Raw genomic sequence first — 15,238 nt, 5'->3', positions numbered from 1 at the left:
ATGAATGGAAATTATAAGCACAACGTTCAGGAAGAAACTCTTTGATACTATATCATTTTCAATCTCAGTGGCAGACCACGATCTTGCTTGTGACAATGTCTATCCTATAGCTACAGCGCAAAAAAAAACTTTGACAACAGGTGGCGATTTTACTCGTGCAGGGTTGCACTCTACCATGTACCATAAAATAAAGAAAGATATTCAGCCGAGCGCCTGACAGCTCAGTCAGAAGAAGGAAGCACACATAAACAGAGAAACGCATCGTCAGTCATCTCACTAGTTTTACTTTGCCACACTTCATCAGTTATCTACACTAGACCATCCGGTGATGCCTTGTTCTTGTAGTTATTCCCGAAAATCATTCCTCTCTCTGCGGCCAAAGCCACACCTGCAGATGTATTCAGGCATTGGGCCCTTGTCCCCAACAACCCAAGGATGCTCCGCCGCAGCCTGCAAGGTGATACGATCCCCGGGATCTGCAAAGTAACCATGCAAGGAAACAAAAAAGTGTGTCCGTTAACAGAGCACATCTGGCACCAAAACTCCCATATATTAAAATCATAAGGGGATACACGATTTTCTTAAAGGAAAAACAAAATAAACCTTTGCAGAGAAGCCTTTGGATCAAATCAGCAAGTTGGGGGTTCATGTCGCCAGGTATTTGCACAGGATCATTGGCAATCTATTTGGTAGCAATGACTCAGTGAGGTTCATGTATTCAAATTCATATTAAAAACAAAAGGAAAGGAAGGAAACGTCTTTCAACCTTATCGTAAGTTTCCTGCAATGTATCTCCAAGAAATGGATAGTGCCCAGACATCATGCAATATAAAGTTACGCCGACTGCCCACGTATCGGATGCCCTGCCATGGTAGGCTGAACCTGCACTAAGGTAAAGAGAAACACTTCACCATATTTAGCAAGTCTATACCCAGTACACAAACTGCCCAATAATGTTTCAGCACTTCTAAATTAATGAAGAAGAATCTGGGCTGTTGTACTTAAGCTTATTTGCAATTCTGCAATCATTTAGTTATAAAAATGGAACATCAAGAGTATCTTGCTACCCCAAAATCACTGTTGTATTATTAGAAAACTTGGTGATTAACAAATTTTAAGCGTGGCATTTACAACTTAAATATTAAACATAGATAGTTGTACCTTGACAGCACTCCGGAGCGGTGAAAACAGGTGTACCGGGAGATCTCCAAAGCATATCATCGTCATCCTACATTGTAAACCCATGAGCATCACTGTATCAATTTATCAGTAAAACACCAAGATATGAAATTTGATAATCCAGAGGAATTCACCACAAAAGCATGCACATACTCTGAAAAGATCAAGGAGATTTACTTAAGGAGTGAAACAAGTTTATCAAATAAAACTGTGAGCCTACTGAGCAATGAACATAATTCCAAAAGAAGAACAAGGAAGCATCTTGGTTGTCAACTCAAGTTATCCTAAAAAACCTCAAGAAGACAGAAAGAAGATTATTGTTTGAAAGTGTTAGATGAGAAACTCTGAATCTACAAAGACAATTGTTTATAAGAGTAAGAGCAATTTAGTGATACAAATAAAAAACTAGAACACTTAAGTATTTCAAGGCTGAATTCATTCGAATAAAAGTATCATTGTTTCCTAACAAGAATAATGAAATCCCACTTGAATACACAAAGTTGCAGGATTGTGGAACTACCTCAAAAACCTGGCTAACACTGAAATCTCCTATCTTCACATTGCCAGAACTTGTAACCAAGAGATTGTCTGGTTTGATATCACCATGAATAACGTTCTGTGTATAAAAATGACAAGATTCAATGTCTCATTCAACCTGGGCAACACACAGCATAGTGTAAAGTGCATAGCCAAGAAAAACGCAGCACATGTATATTGGCACAACACGTCGAAAATGGAAGAGAGAAACATTAGGTGGGAGTCTGGAAACTGTGGGATTGACTTTCATAGGCAAGCACGATCTATCATGCACCACAGTGCATGAATAAACTAAATAAGAATTTTAGTGTTGTTGTGAATCATGGTTCATACCGGGATTACTACCATGCAGGGGACGACCAGACGACGTTACTTCAATTAGGGTATTACATAATTAAGATGAGAACAGAAGGGTTGAGAGATATAGCGATACTGGAGAGATTATTTTCTTGATAGAATAAAACTCGCGTACACAGCTTACTTTTACTGAAGATTGGGTTTCTATCATACTTACTCCATTTCTAACTCTAGTTACCTTTGATTTCCCAGCCCTATCTTTAAGAACTTAGATGGACTCAATTTAACTAGACTTCGTCTTCCTAATCATCTTCCTGAGTCCTATGCAAAACCCTCAACTCTTGCAGCCATCCAGGCATCCACATCTGACACAGATATGTCATTCCCTCAACTCTAAGCTTAAACTGATCTGTTGAATGAACCACATTGAACAATGTAATATCTAGAAGCATTGTTGCTCCTGCCAGCACCATCCACTGTTACTTGCATTGCACACTACTGCTAGGGCTCAAGCACATTACAGGAAAATAAACACGCTGTGTGAGAAAGGACGTTAGTTGTGCTTTGCCTAGTACTTGAGAAAGGACGTTGTCAGATATTTTAGCTAAATCCAATCATTCCCTAAAAACAACAAATAGCTAATATTTTCCAATGCAATCAGGTAATGAAATAGAAAATAGGAAGCTAAAACAAGATCGGCACTTGCAATTTGCAAAGCAATACAGCTTCAGTACCAAGCATAGGCTAAGTTCACAGCCTTTAGAAAGAGAAGAAACAAAGAAAGCGGGTGGATGGGGGTGGTTTGTAAAAGAGAAAATTAGCACCCTAGAAAATTGTTTTTAACATGATATACCTCAAATTATTATCATCGGTGTCTCTAACTACTAAATTTTGACATGGCACAGTATTCACCTATGAATACCAGTTAACAGAAACCAAAAAAAAAACTGAAACCTTACATGAGAGTGAAGATACATAAGACCATATATTATGTCTCGCAAATAATTTCTTGCAGTAGCTTCTTCTAAACCATTATCACAAACCATTTTTCCTTCAACATACTCAAGAACTGGCAATCCACATGGAAAAATGTAAATGGCAACTGTATAAAATACAGATTAGTAATAAAATAAGAATATAATGATAAGAACGTATTTGCATACCCATGTAGAATTTATCTATGTTTGGGTCATTAATCACTTCAACAAGATTTACAATATTGGGATGATTCAACATTTTCATTATGGATACCTGCAAGCAATTAGATAGCATACACAATAAACAATGTAGTCAATTTACATGTGCCAACATAGTGCCAGTGACCAAAATATTTTGCTTCTGCATTTTGACATGAAAATTGCCATTGACAGAAATTGCTGAAACTCTAATCCACTTGCATATTGGTCATGTCTATCTATTTAACCTCTTACAGCAGCTCAAGACTAAGAGTGAATTTCATGAATTACGAACACAAATTAGCTACTATTCAGCCTCTTCATGGTAATTACCATGCTAGGAATTCATCAGGCAAATTTAGCGGAAGGATAATTTTCAGCTAGACAAAAAATAAATGAATTTTGTATCATGGTGAATCCATTCCTCCATAACGGATAAAGAAGTTTCTAGTGTACAATGAGTGCACACTTAATTGTTAATCAATAGCCAGATAAATGCATTCCCAATATGTAAGGTGGACATTCTCATATGTATTGCTAAGGAGCTGGGTACCAACTAGTTTAGTTCTCTTCAAGTAACCATAAACAGTGGGTGCCCCCAAAACAAGAATTTCCAGTGCAAATGGAACTTCTGTTCCAATCAGTCTAACCAAATAATCATAAACATTAATTCTTTTATCATATTCAAGTATTGGAAAGAACAGCATCAATTAGCATTTCAAATGGTTAAGGTACATATTGAGTGCGTCATAGGTCCTACACAGATAGCAGCTTCAGAGGAGGCGCAACAACTTTGAAAGAAAACTTTGTTACACATGCATAAGGAAAAAGAATACAAGTATTACATGTAGTAATAAGATAACCAAGTTACTCACCTCCCGAAGAACATCTGTCATTGCAGTTTCTGATCGTACAACACGTACTTTCATCATGTAAGGCTTATTCAAAACCTGAAAGACAAGGGCAAATGCTACAATTCCATCAGTTAGACATCAGCACATGCACCCAGCACACAAACGGGTGTTAACAACAACAGTGCTGAGCAAAGAAAAGGGGATGAATAGATGATAGACTTAAACAGCTGGTTAATGATTCACTCCTGAAGCAAGCAAATCAACCAGCAGCGAAAGTATAACTGATAGCTACCAGAATGAAATAGCTAATAATGTTATGCAACAAGAATACACAATAGTAAAAGCCTGTTTCTCATGGAAGGTTTCATAAAAAAGAACATTTATGTTACATACTCAAGAGAGTAGCATAAAGCAATACCTTCACTGCATATAGTTTTCCATCTTCCACGTTTCTGTATAGAACCTTTTGAAGCACCAAAAGAAAGGAATTTAGACATCTATCCAGAAAAAAAAAACATTAATTATTAGCACATCCAAGGTACCTTACCACTTTGCCATAGCTTCCAGAACCAATCTTTCCCAAGTGAACATATTGATTAACCATCTTATTACCATTTTCATCCTAAGCATGGCAAAAGGGACAAGGTTATTGTAGTGATCAATGCAAAAGGTCATGCTATCACATAACTTGCTAACCTTCATTTGACATGCAAAATCCAATTATTAGAACTAAACGGGCAATAAACATAGTCGGCCTCTTGGATAGCTAGTCAGAAGTGTGAAACCAATGCTGCATTTAGTTCTTAAATCACTTTCAAACAGAGGCGAAGCTAGATCCAAGAGCAACCTGGTGCAACTCTTCGTCATGTCTATAGCAATCCTATAATTATCAAGTAATGCTCCACTAAATAGCTTTAGATTTCCATTTGGGCCCTGGTGCACGTGCACCAGGGAAGATGCACGTGGTATCGCCCCAGCTTTCAAATGTCTCATGTGTATTTTTAACAGACCACATATGTAATGAACATAGGTTTCTCCTATCATGCCATAATAAGGATGGATTGATTATTTACCATTCCAAAGAAAAAAAAGATAGATTAATTGTTTATCAGTCCAAAAAAATGATTGCTTATTCATCACCCAAAAATGGAAAGAAGATGCATGGGTCAAAGTCTACCATGGTTTCTTAGCAGGAGTTCCCACACCAAAATTAACATCACTACAGAAGGAGAGAAACTGCACGAGGCATATCTGGTGCAGCAAAAATGTTTGGCCAGCCTACTTTTGATACCAAAAGGCAACTTGTTTCCAGAAGGGTATTTTGCAATTCTTCAGTAGAAAGAAGTTCCCATTAAACCAAAAGCTCACTTCTTTTCCCAAAAGATAACCTTAAGCAACACCAGATGGTAAGAACATGAACATCAAAATTAATGTGTGGTGTCAGTTGCCTGAGATGAATGGAAACCAGCTTCCTCTAAGCATCCGGACTAACTCAAGCACATATCTGTGGATGGTGTAAGCTAGGTTACAAGAAACCAGTGGGTAATGCTAGGCAGGACCTAAATAGGCAGATCCTCTTACATAGAAAGATAGCTGGACAAAATATTGAAGCCTACAAAGATGGTACCTCTGAACGAAATACTTTATTTGTCTCCTTAACTGGGATCTCTCTACATGCAAAGCCATTTTGAGCTCTTGACTGTATGATATCTTCAGAACTCTTCCTTGGAGGTCCATCGTCACTTCCATCAAGATAGTCATTACCGTCTTCATCATACAAGCATCTATCAGGATCATCTCCATTGAAGAAGCTTCCATCAAGATTATCCCCGTTGTATAAGCTTAGATCAGGATCATCTCCAGTATAGAAGCTTTCATCAGGATCTTCAGCCGATTGACGTTTCAGCAATTCTTCAGAAAATGTGCCATCAGCATCCCGAGGTTGAGGAACAGACGCTCTGGGCTTCCTTAAAAAGCTAAAGCAACTACAGCAGCCTATGTCGGTTAGGTCCGCCATTCAGAAAGGGTAGGCACAAGTACCCCTGGAACCACAGAACAAGTAACAAGGTTAAAAACAAACCATCAGGATAGGAAAGCCATCGGCTTCTCTGCTAATTTCCTTCTACTGCATCACCAACACGGGCGGACCCAGCATAGGGCATGGGTGTACACATGTATACCCGATAATCTTTGCAAACAAAATCGAAGTTACCAGGTCTATAATACATGTATATATTGCAACCGGGTCAGATCCGAATACAGATAGCTTACATTAGGGGGTTGGGGTGCTCTGTTTCGCACAACAGGAAGGGAAGAGAAGGGGAAAGCATACCTGGTGGGTACTCGTCACCGGCAAAGGGCCCGGCGAGGAACACCTTGGCGAATCGCGCCGCCGCTCGCCCAATCGTCGCAGCCGGGAAAGGAAGACCGAGAGGAGAGAGACGAGAGAGAGAGGAACGGGTAAAAGAATAGAGGTGGGCCGTGATCTGGTAATGGTTCGGGTCCAATTTGGAATGGCTGGGCTTTGGTTTGCTGCGAATGGGCTGGCACCCGAAAATGGTTTGGTTCAATTTGGTCACTTCGTGTCTAGACGAGACGGTTTGAGCGGGTGTTCTAGATCCAAGTGCTAACGTGCAAAAGTGTTAAATTTTAGTACTAATTTATTCAAATATAATACTAATGGGATGGATTAAACTTTAGTCAAGATTTAAAAAATTTAGCATATAGTATGAGTGATAATAGATACTAAAATTTAGCACTCAACTTTAGTCTATTCAAACAGACCCTAAACTATCCAAGTTTGGATAGGCTTGATTAGAGTTGTTGAAGGGTTGAAAATTTGAAATTCTCGACTCCTCATGTGAGTTGTCTCTCCTTCCACTGCACTGTCACAGAGGGGTTCGCCCTCATGCTTCAGTTCACAGATCCGCTGGCATGTATAATGGCGGCGATGTTTCATATGGCTTCTCAAGCTCATCCCTTTTAATTAAAATTTACCTATATTTAACTTCATATGAGAAATTATAATTATAATTTTTCAGATGAATGATGAGTTTTATGTTCACTATCGGATCATAAATAGATCCGTGATAAAAACTTATCTATCACCGTCAGCTCGTACTCCACTTTCATCGTCAGTCTACAGTATAAATAGGTGGTGATAGTTGTCTTTACCACGTTCCAACGACCACTACATCCACTTATTAATGAACCAGCGGTGAAAACTTATTACTGCTGGATTAAGTTGAATCAACAATGAAGCCTCGTTTGTAAAGGTCTATTCTATAGCGATGCCACCACCTCATCTACGCGTCGGTTGAGTTCCCGGCCAAGAACTTCTCCGCATGGTGTTGTTCCTCCTCTAAACGTCAAGCTCGGACTTGCTGTCTTCCCTGCCACCGTCAAGCTCTTCCACCTCACCACCATCACTTGGTAACCTGCCCCTTAGGATCATTCTTGATTTGGTGGATCTGTTTGGGACTTTGGACTTCCTTGTTTGCGTTCTTCCCAACTAGTCTAGCCTTAGTTTGATTGAGCAGCAAGCTCGTAGTGAATGCCTCGTTTTGATTTTGTATTTATTTTATCTGTTACAAATTGGTTTTGGGTGACTGATATTCAAATGTATTATAGTTCTTGCCGGTCATTCTTAAATCTTTGTGCCTTCAGATAGTAAGAATTAGATTATTAATAATAAGTGCTACAAAACCAAACATACGGTAGCCTATACGGGAAACTCACGTCGAGTGCATTAGTGCACACATATGAACCATGCATTTAATGCTGAATATGTGAATGACACAGTATCTGCAGTATGATGCATGAATCTTGAAGGTACGTTCCAACGACGAATTACAGAATAACATCGTTGCACACAACATGACTGCACTATTCTGTCATCGGTACTTAAAAGCAGTATCCAGCACAGCACCTTTGGAAGGTGATCCACTGATCCTACTCTACCATGCTTCTGCGAGCACCTCGTCATCCATAGCGGGGGTGGGTGCTCTAGCAATGAAGTTTCTATTGAGATGTGCTTGGAGTGCCTCGTTGCTTTGGATCCGTCACTTCTGTTCTAATCTTGTTGCTGCGCAGTCAGGTCGTAGGAAAATTTTCTTTAGTTTGAATTGGATGTTTTATTTCCTCCAAAACCGTGCATGCCCGGGAAACTTTACAGGTGAATGGAATTGCTCAATCCTGCGTTCCAAACAGCATGAACAGCAGGCAAAGCCAGAAGAATCCTGATCCCTGTTTTTTTTACTGCAATCCTGATCCCTGTTGACCATGGACTTCTCCTCCGGTTTTCCTCGGATCCAAACAGACCGATCCGCATTACGGCAATCCAAATGTCTCGCTGACAACCCGGGCGCACCCTCTCCAACGTCTCAGATCGTCTTGCCCCAGCATCGAACGGCCATGACCCCTCCCACCACCTCACCCCGCGCCGAGGCTCATCACTCATCAGATCTCCCCTCCCTTCTCCTTCCCTCGTCCAGTGCATACCCCTCCCCTCCCTCTCTCCCCCTCCCCTCTCTCCAGATCCACCGCCTCCTCGCCGCTCCTCTCCGCCGCGGCCAGGACTAGAGGGCCACGGGCTTCGTCGCCGCGGTGGACGGGGACGCCAGTCCGCGAGGATGCTGACCAAGTTCGAGACGAAGAGCAACCGGGTGAAGGGCCTGAGCTTCCACCCGCGGCGGCCATGGATCCTGGCGAGCCTCCACAGCGGGGTGATCCAGATGTGGGACTACCGCATGGGCACCCTCCTCGACCGCTTCGACGAGCACGACGGGCCTGTCCGCGGCGTCCACTTCCACGCCACCCAGCCGCTCTTCGTCTCCGGAGGTAACCAGCTAGATCTCTCCTCGTCTCGCCCGTCTGGTGCGTGATTCGTCATGGCCGTTGCAGCTTTTCCCGTGCTTAGCCCGATTGGAGGCGCGCGCGGGGGTTTCGTGGCCTGTCTGATGTTTGTGCGATCCGTCGATTGTGTAATCCTGGGCGCTTGGACTAAACTTGTTTATAAGTTCTTCGATTAGATCGTTTTCGGTGGGAGGTGTAGTGATTAAGGAAATAATGGTTGGTATACGATGGGTTGGTCGGATCTGGTGCTTGTTTTATCATCTTGGCTTACCATGATCCACGTGTTAATTAATTCCTTTGTACTTATATTTTCCTGTGGCCATGATCTTTTGAAACACGAGGTGGAATACCTGATTTCACAAATCACGAATGCATTTACATTAGCATCCACCAAAACCAAAACCACTGCAGTGTTAATGCTGTCAATCGTCGAATTCAGACTTATGAAACTAAGGCATCCTTTAGTGCATTTACCATTGTTACTTGTAAAACAGCTAGACTTTGACATGCTATGTTTGAAAAATATGAATCTTATAATATTCTGGTTACTCTGATGGGATGCAGGTGATGATTATAAGATTAAGGTCTGGAATTACAAGACACACCGCTGTCTCTTCACACTTCATGGGCACCTTGACTACATTCGCACTGTGCAATTCCATCATGAGTACCCATGGATCGTAAGTGCTAGTGATGATCAGACAATACGGATCTGGAACTGGCAGTCACGCACCTGTGTGGCTGTGCTGACTGGGCATAACCACTATGTAATGTGTGCATCTTTCCATCCCAAAGAAGACCTGGTTGTATCGGCATCACTTGATCAGACTGTTCGCGTCTGGGATATTGGAGCTCTGAGGAAGAAGACAGTGTCACCTGCAGATGACATCCTTCGTCTCACCCAGATGAACACAGATCTATTTGGCGGTGTTGACGCTGTAGTGAAATATGTCTTGGAAGGCCATGACCGTGGAGTCAATTGGGCCTCATTTCATCCCAGTTTGCCACTCATTGTTTCTGGGGCAGATGACCGGCAGGTGAAGCTATGGAGAATGAATGGTAAGTCTTGTTACTTCCTGATCTTTACTTTGCATGTATTGTTTCTATTTGTGTGTAGCTGAATAATAACAATTCAAGTATGCATAATTTGATGTTTCCACATGATGGAATTACCTAATTATATATTATTTTAATCATGGTTCCTTTTTCCGTTGTGTTCAACATATCTTGCCTTCATGGTAATTTGTACCATTTAATCCTTAGTATGGATATTACAATATGATGTAACTTGTTGCTGAATGCAACAGGCATGCCTCACAATTAGTAATTTCTTGATTCATATTTTTTATTTAAATATTGCATGCAAAATGGTTCCAGATGGTGAAGTTTAGCACACACAATTCTGTTACTCACTAGTAACTTACATGTATGGGAAAAAAAACTAGGTACATTATTTCAAAGGAAATATTTGAAATGTAATAATTTGTATTTGCCCTTTATTACAGACACCAAGGCTTGGGAAGTTGATACTTTGAGGGGCCACATGAATAATGTGTCTTGTGTGATGTTCCATGCAAAACAAGACATCATTGTGTCAAACTCAGAAGACAAAAGCATTCGCATTTGGGATGCCACAAAGAGAACTGGTATTCAAACATTTAGGCGGGAACATGACCGTTTCTGGATTCTTGCTGCTCACCCTGAAATGAATCTTCTTGCTGCTGGTCATGACAGCGGCATGATCGTGTTCAAACTAGAGAGGGAACGCCCAGCCTTCTGTGTAAGTGGTGACACTGTTTTCTATGTGAAGGACCGATTTCTCCGGTTCTTTGAATACTCTACCCAGAAGGAAGTTCAAGTGGCTCCCATAAGAAGGCCTGGATCAGTTAGCTTGAACCAGTCACCAAGGTCGTTATCATACAGCCCAACCGAAAATGCTGTCTTGATCTGTTCTGATGCCGATGGAGGCTCATATGAACTCTACATTGTTCCTAAGGATTCAGCTGGCAGGGCTGATTATTTGCAAGAGGCAAAGAAGGGAGCTGGTGGTTCTGCAGTTTTTGTGGCGCGCAACAGGTTCGCAGTCCTTGAGAAGAGTAGCAATCAAGTTTTGGTCAAGAACCTTAAGAATGAAATTGTGAAGAAAAGTCCCCTTCCAATTGCGACTGATGCAATATACTATGCTGGGACTGGTAACTTGCTGTGCAAAGCTGAAGATCGGGTGGCCATCTTTGATCTTCAGCAAAGACTAGTCCTTGGTGAGCTCCAGACTCCTGCTGTTAAATATGTTGCTTGGTCCACCGATATGGAATCTGTTGCACTGTTGAGCAAGCATGCAGTGGTTATAGCTAGCAAGAAGCTTGTCCATCGTTGCACATTGCATGAAACCATCCGTGTGAAAAGTGGTGCCTGGGATGAGAATGGCGTGTTCATTTACACTACATTGAACCATATGAAGTACTGTCTTCCCAATGGAGACAGTGGGATCATAAAAACCCTTGATGTTCCTATTTACATAACAAGGGTTGTTGGGAACAATATTTTCTGCCTAGATCGTGATGGAAAGAACAAGTTGATTGCAGTTGATGCATCTGAGTACATTTTCAAGCTCGCACTTCTCCGAAAACGCTACGACCATGTTATGAGTATGATTAAGAACTCCCAGCTATGTGGACAGGCTGTTATTTCTTATTTACAGCAGAAAGGCTTTCCTGAAGTTGCTCTGCACTTTGTGAAGGATGAGAAGACCAGATTTAACCTAGCTCTTGAGAGTGGTAACATCCAAATTGCAGTTGCTTCTGCAAAGGAGATTGATGACAAGGATCACTGGTACAGGTTGGGAATTGAGGCCCTGAGGCAAGGAAATGTTGGCATTGTGGAATATGCATACCAACGAACAAAGAATTTTGAGAGGCTTGCTTTTCTGTATCTTATCACTGGTTATTTGGACAAGGTGGGCTTCATGTGCAAAATTGCTGGACAGAATAATAATTTGATGGGACAGTTCCACAATGCACTATATCTTGGGGATGCTAAGAAGAGAGTTGAGATCTTGGAGAATGCTGGGCAGCTACCGCTTGCTTATGTTACTGCTGTCACTCATGGGCTCACTGAAATTGCCGAGAGGATTGCTGCTGAATTGGGCGAAAATGTTCCTTCACTGCCTGAAGGAAAATCTCACTCACTGCTCATGCCCCCTGCACCTCTTACAGCCTGTGGCGATTGGCCATTGCTGCGTGTGATGCGTGGAATCTTTGAAGGTGGACTGGATGCTACTGGAAGGGCAGAGCTTGAGGAAGATGATGAAGCTGCTGGTGCTGACTGGGGTGATGAAGATTTGGATATTATTGATGCAAGTGAGGTGGTGGCAAATGGTGCTGATGGTTTTGTTGATGCGGAGGAGAATGAACCAAATGAGGAGGATGGTGAGGAAGGTGGCTGGGACCTGGAAGATCTGGAACTCCCACCTGAAACAGAGACTCCAAAAGCTGCTGGCAGTGCTCGCTCTGCTGTATTTGTTGCTCCTACACCAGGCATCCCTGTCAGCCAGATTTGGACTCAGAGATCTTCTCTGGCTGGGGAGCATGCGGCTTCAGGGAACTTTGACACAGCAATGCGGTTACTTAACCGCCAGTTGGGTATCAGGAATTTCGCTCCCCTTAAGCCCTTGTTTCTTGATCTGCACATGGGCAGTCACACATATCTGCGTGCACTTGCTGCTGCTCCGGTAATATCAGTTGCTGTTGAGAAAGGATGGAATGAGTCTGCAAGTCCTAATGTGAGGGGCCCTCCTGCACTTGTTTTCAGCTTCTCACAGTTGGAAGACAGACTCAAGGCTGCCTACAAAGCCACAACTGAGGGCAGGTTCCCGGAAGCACTGAGGCAGTTCCTAAGCATCTTACATACCATTCCTGTTATTGTGGTGGACTCACGGAGAGAAGTTGATGAAGTGAAGGAATTAATCGAGATAGTGAGAGAGTATGTTCTTGGTCTGAAAATGGAACTCAAGAGAAAGGAATTGAGGGATGATGTTACCCGTCAACAGGAGTTGGCTGCTTACTTCACTAATTGCAAGCTTCAAAGAGTTCATATGAGGCTTGTGCTTGCAAGCGCTATGGCTCTTTGTTTCAAGCAGAAAAACTATGCTACTGCAGCACACTTTGCAAGGATGCTTCTTGAGAACAGCCCCCAGGAGGCTCAAGCAAAGAAGGCTCGGCAGGTGTTGCAAGCTTGCCAGGACAAGAATGATTCTCACCAACTGAACTACGACTTCAGAAATCCATTCGTTGTCTGCGGTGCTACATATGTTCCTATCTACCGTGGCCAAAAGGATGTTTCCTGCCCATATTGTGGATCCCGGTTTGTTCCTTCCATCGAGGGGCAGCTTTGTACCATATGTGAGCTTGCCACAGTTGGGGCAGATGCTTCAGGCCTCCTCTGCTCCCCTACACAGTTGAGATAAGCAATGGAAGCTACAGGCCCCTATATTCTTTCTAGTGTCAAAAGTTCTAAATGTAAGACTTTTATCATATATTTTATCAGGAACTTTACTGATTGTAAGGAATAAGTATTATACATGGTTTTATCGAGTTTCTTACCATATTTTTTTGTTTGCCTAGAGACTGCTGTGATCACTTGCCATATGGTTTAGACTTATGATCAACCTATGTAAGCTATGCTATACATTGATGTATGCAAAGTTTATCTCACTCTTTACGATTCTTTTTGGATGTCTCGGGTTGCATACTTGCATTGAGTCTGTAATCTGGAGCTAATATTAGCTTGGTACGTTGGTTTTATGTGATATATATGTTGGTTACTCTTCATCAGATGGATTTATCGAGCCACCCATTTTGGTCCATCTGGTCCTGTTTGATGGCTCATCTGCGAGAAGCGGAGGCGAGAGCCGAGAGGGCCGCCTCTGCGCTGAATGGATCGAATGCCATGCGCACAGCTGCCTTGCCTTTGATGTGTTGGCTGGATAAATGGGTGAATATTTCCTTTTCCGTGATGGGACTTCTAATTTCCTTGTTGCTTACTTCATCACATATATAATGGTATGGTTCAAGGCTGGCAAATATTCCCTTGCTACGGTACGGTTTTGTCCCAACAGATTCGAAGGGTGCCCTGTTCTTACACTTCCTTTTACGATGCCTGGATGTTAAACAAGTGCTGTTGTTCGTTTCCGTGATTTGAAAAACTTTGGGCGTCCACAACAAAGAGGCCGACCGTACTTGTCTTGCACATTCTACACCTGCTATTCTCTTTGTAATATGAGTATTTGCCGGGATTTTTAATGTTAGAATCTCGTTATCTGTCTTCCCTAGTTCATCCACCGTCGCCACGGATGACGCATGGTTACTTCTGCTTTTGTGTAGTTTTGTTGCAACATCACCTTTCGCAGAGACGCTGAATGTATTAATTGTAAACCACCCTCTCTCTGAATTTTCTGAATCCTTGCAATGTATGATCGTTTCCGCGGATGAACAGTTACTACGTGCGATACTGCATTTACGTTTTAATAAGTTCGTGGTTTGTGCCTCTGCATATGCTATGCGTTTCATGTACTATTCTAGAATTCATCAACGGTCGATGACTCGGAGCAAAATTTCAATATGAAAAATAAAAAAAAAACTCAACCAAACAAATTTCAACTTAGATTTTCGAATATTCACTCTCACTCGGAGCGAAATTCAACAGAGATTTTCAAGCATTCGCTCGCATGAAGTTCAGCTCAACCGAACAAATTCGAAAACCTCACAAGGACGGATCTTGTTCCTTTCGGTACCAGAGATCGGACACTGCTTGAAAAGGACCACGAGCGTTGCTTTCGAATCAGATAGCTTCTCAACAGAAAAGAGATGGGCAGGTCAAGCGAATCTGTATCCGATCGGCGAAAATGACTCGGGATTATTCAGACTTTCAGAGAGCGCATGCCACTCCATCCGTTCCCATTATGCGCTTTTGTTCATCAGAGTTTCAGGCAGCTCAATTAGATATCGGGGAAGGTTACAGTCCAAGCAAAGTTAAGCGGCAACACATTCTCCCAGAAAACTCAACGGGGCATGATGAGTGAACCGGCAGAAACAATGAAGGTGACGCGAAACCAGCCTGTCAGTGCAGCCAGGCCGGAAATTCCCAACAAACTCCGTTATTTTCAAGGCTGCCAAGACTGGAGCAGTCTACTCAAGTGAGATTGTTTTGACAGATCGTGATCTTAAGCTAACTTCACGGAACAGCAGAGCCAGTAGCTGCAACTTGCGTGATTGACAAGCATCATAACGTGTCATGCTCATCAGGCACCTACCAAACCGAGTCTTCTGTGCAGCAGCCTTCTGCTGC

The 15,238-nt window shown here is 42.3% G+C and overlaps 2 protein-coding genes across 2 annotated transcripts; one reads left to right on the top strand and one right to left on the bottom strand.

Annotated features, from left to right (window-relative positions):
* Positions 1-14: 14 nt before the first annotated feature.
* LOC112875788 (serine/threonine-protein kinase GRIK1-like) lies at positions 15-6,523 on the bottom strand. Its single transcript, XM_025939761.1, has 12 exons — positions 6,375-6,523; positions 5,670-6,084; positions 4,590-4,664; positions 4,461-4,505; positions 4,064-4,138; positions 3,177-3,264; positions 2,973-3,082; positions 1,700-1,795; positions 1,162-1,228; positions 767-882; positions 604-682; positions 15-476 (listed from the first exon to the last, which is right to left on the bottom strand). Exons 2-12 carry the CDS (start codon positions 6,057-6,059, stop codon positions 346-348), a joined length of 1,272 nt encoding a protein of 423 aa, XP_025795546.1. The 5' UTR covers positions 6,060-6,084; positions 6,375-6,523; the 3' UTR covers positions 15-345.
* Positions 6,524-8,673: 2,150 nt separating this feature from the next.
* On the top strand, positions 8,674-13,626 carry LOC112874312 (coatomer subunit alpha-3). Its single transcript, XM_025937564.1, has 3 exons — positions 8,674-8,881; positions 9,461-9,955; positions 10,402-13,626. Exons 1-3 carry the CDS (start codon positions 8,674-8,676, stop codon positions 13,356-13,358), a joined length of 3,660 nt encoding a protein of 1,219 aa, XP_025793349.1. The 3' UTR covers positions 13,359-13,626.
* Positions 13,627-15,238: the final 1,612 nt, after the last annotated feature.

This window comes from Panicum hallii, chromosome 9 (assembly GCF_002211085.1).
Source record: "Panicum hallii strain FIL2 chromosome 9, PHallii_v3.1, whole genome shotgun sequence".
Taxonomy (NCBI): domain Eukaryota; kingdom Viridiplantae; phylum Streptophyta; class Magnoliopsida; order Poales; family Poaceae; genus Panicum; species Panicum hallii.
This window is presented reverse-complemented; position numbering and strand designations above follow the sequence as displayed.

Coding starts and splice junctions, on each gene's coding strand:
- LOC112874312 (XM_025937564.1), top strand. CDS start 8,674: ATGCTGACCAAGTTCGAGACGAAGAGCAACCGGGTGAAGGGCCTGAGC. Junction 8,882..9,460: donor GCCGCTCTTCGTCTCCGGAG/GTAACCAGCTAG, acceptor GATGGGATGCAG/GTGATGATTATAAGATTAAG. Junction 9,956..10,401: donor GAAGCTATGGAGAATGAATG/GTAAGTCTTGTT, acceptor CCTTTATTACAG/ACACCAAGGCTTGGGAAGTT.
- LOC112875788 (XM_025939761.1), bottom strand. CDS start 6,059: ATGGCGGACCTAACCGACATAGGCTGCTGTAGTTGCTTTAGCTTTTTA. Junction 1,229..1,699: donor GTGTTAGCCAGGTTTTTGAG/GTAGTTCCACAA, acceptor TTTACAATGTAG/GATGACGATGATATGCTTTG. Junction 477..603: donor CCAAAGGCTTCTCTGCAAAG/GTTTATTTTGTT, acceptor GTTACTTTGCAG/ATCCCGGGGATCGTATCACC.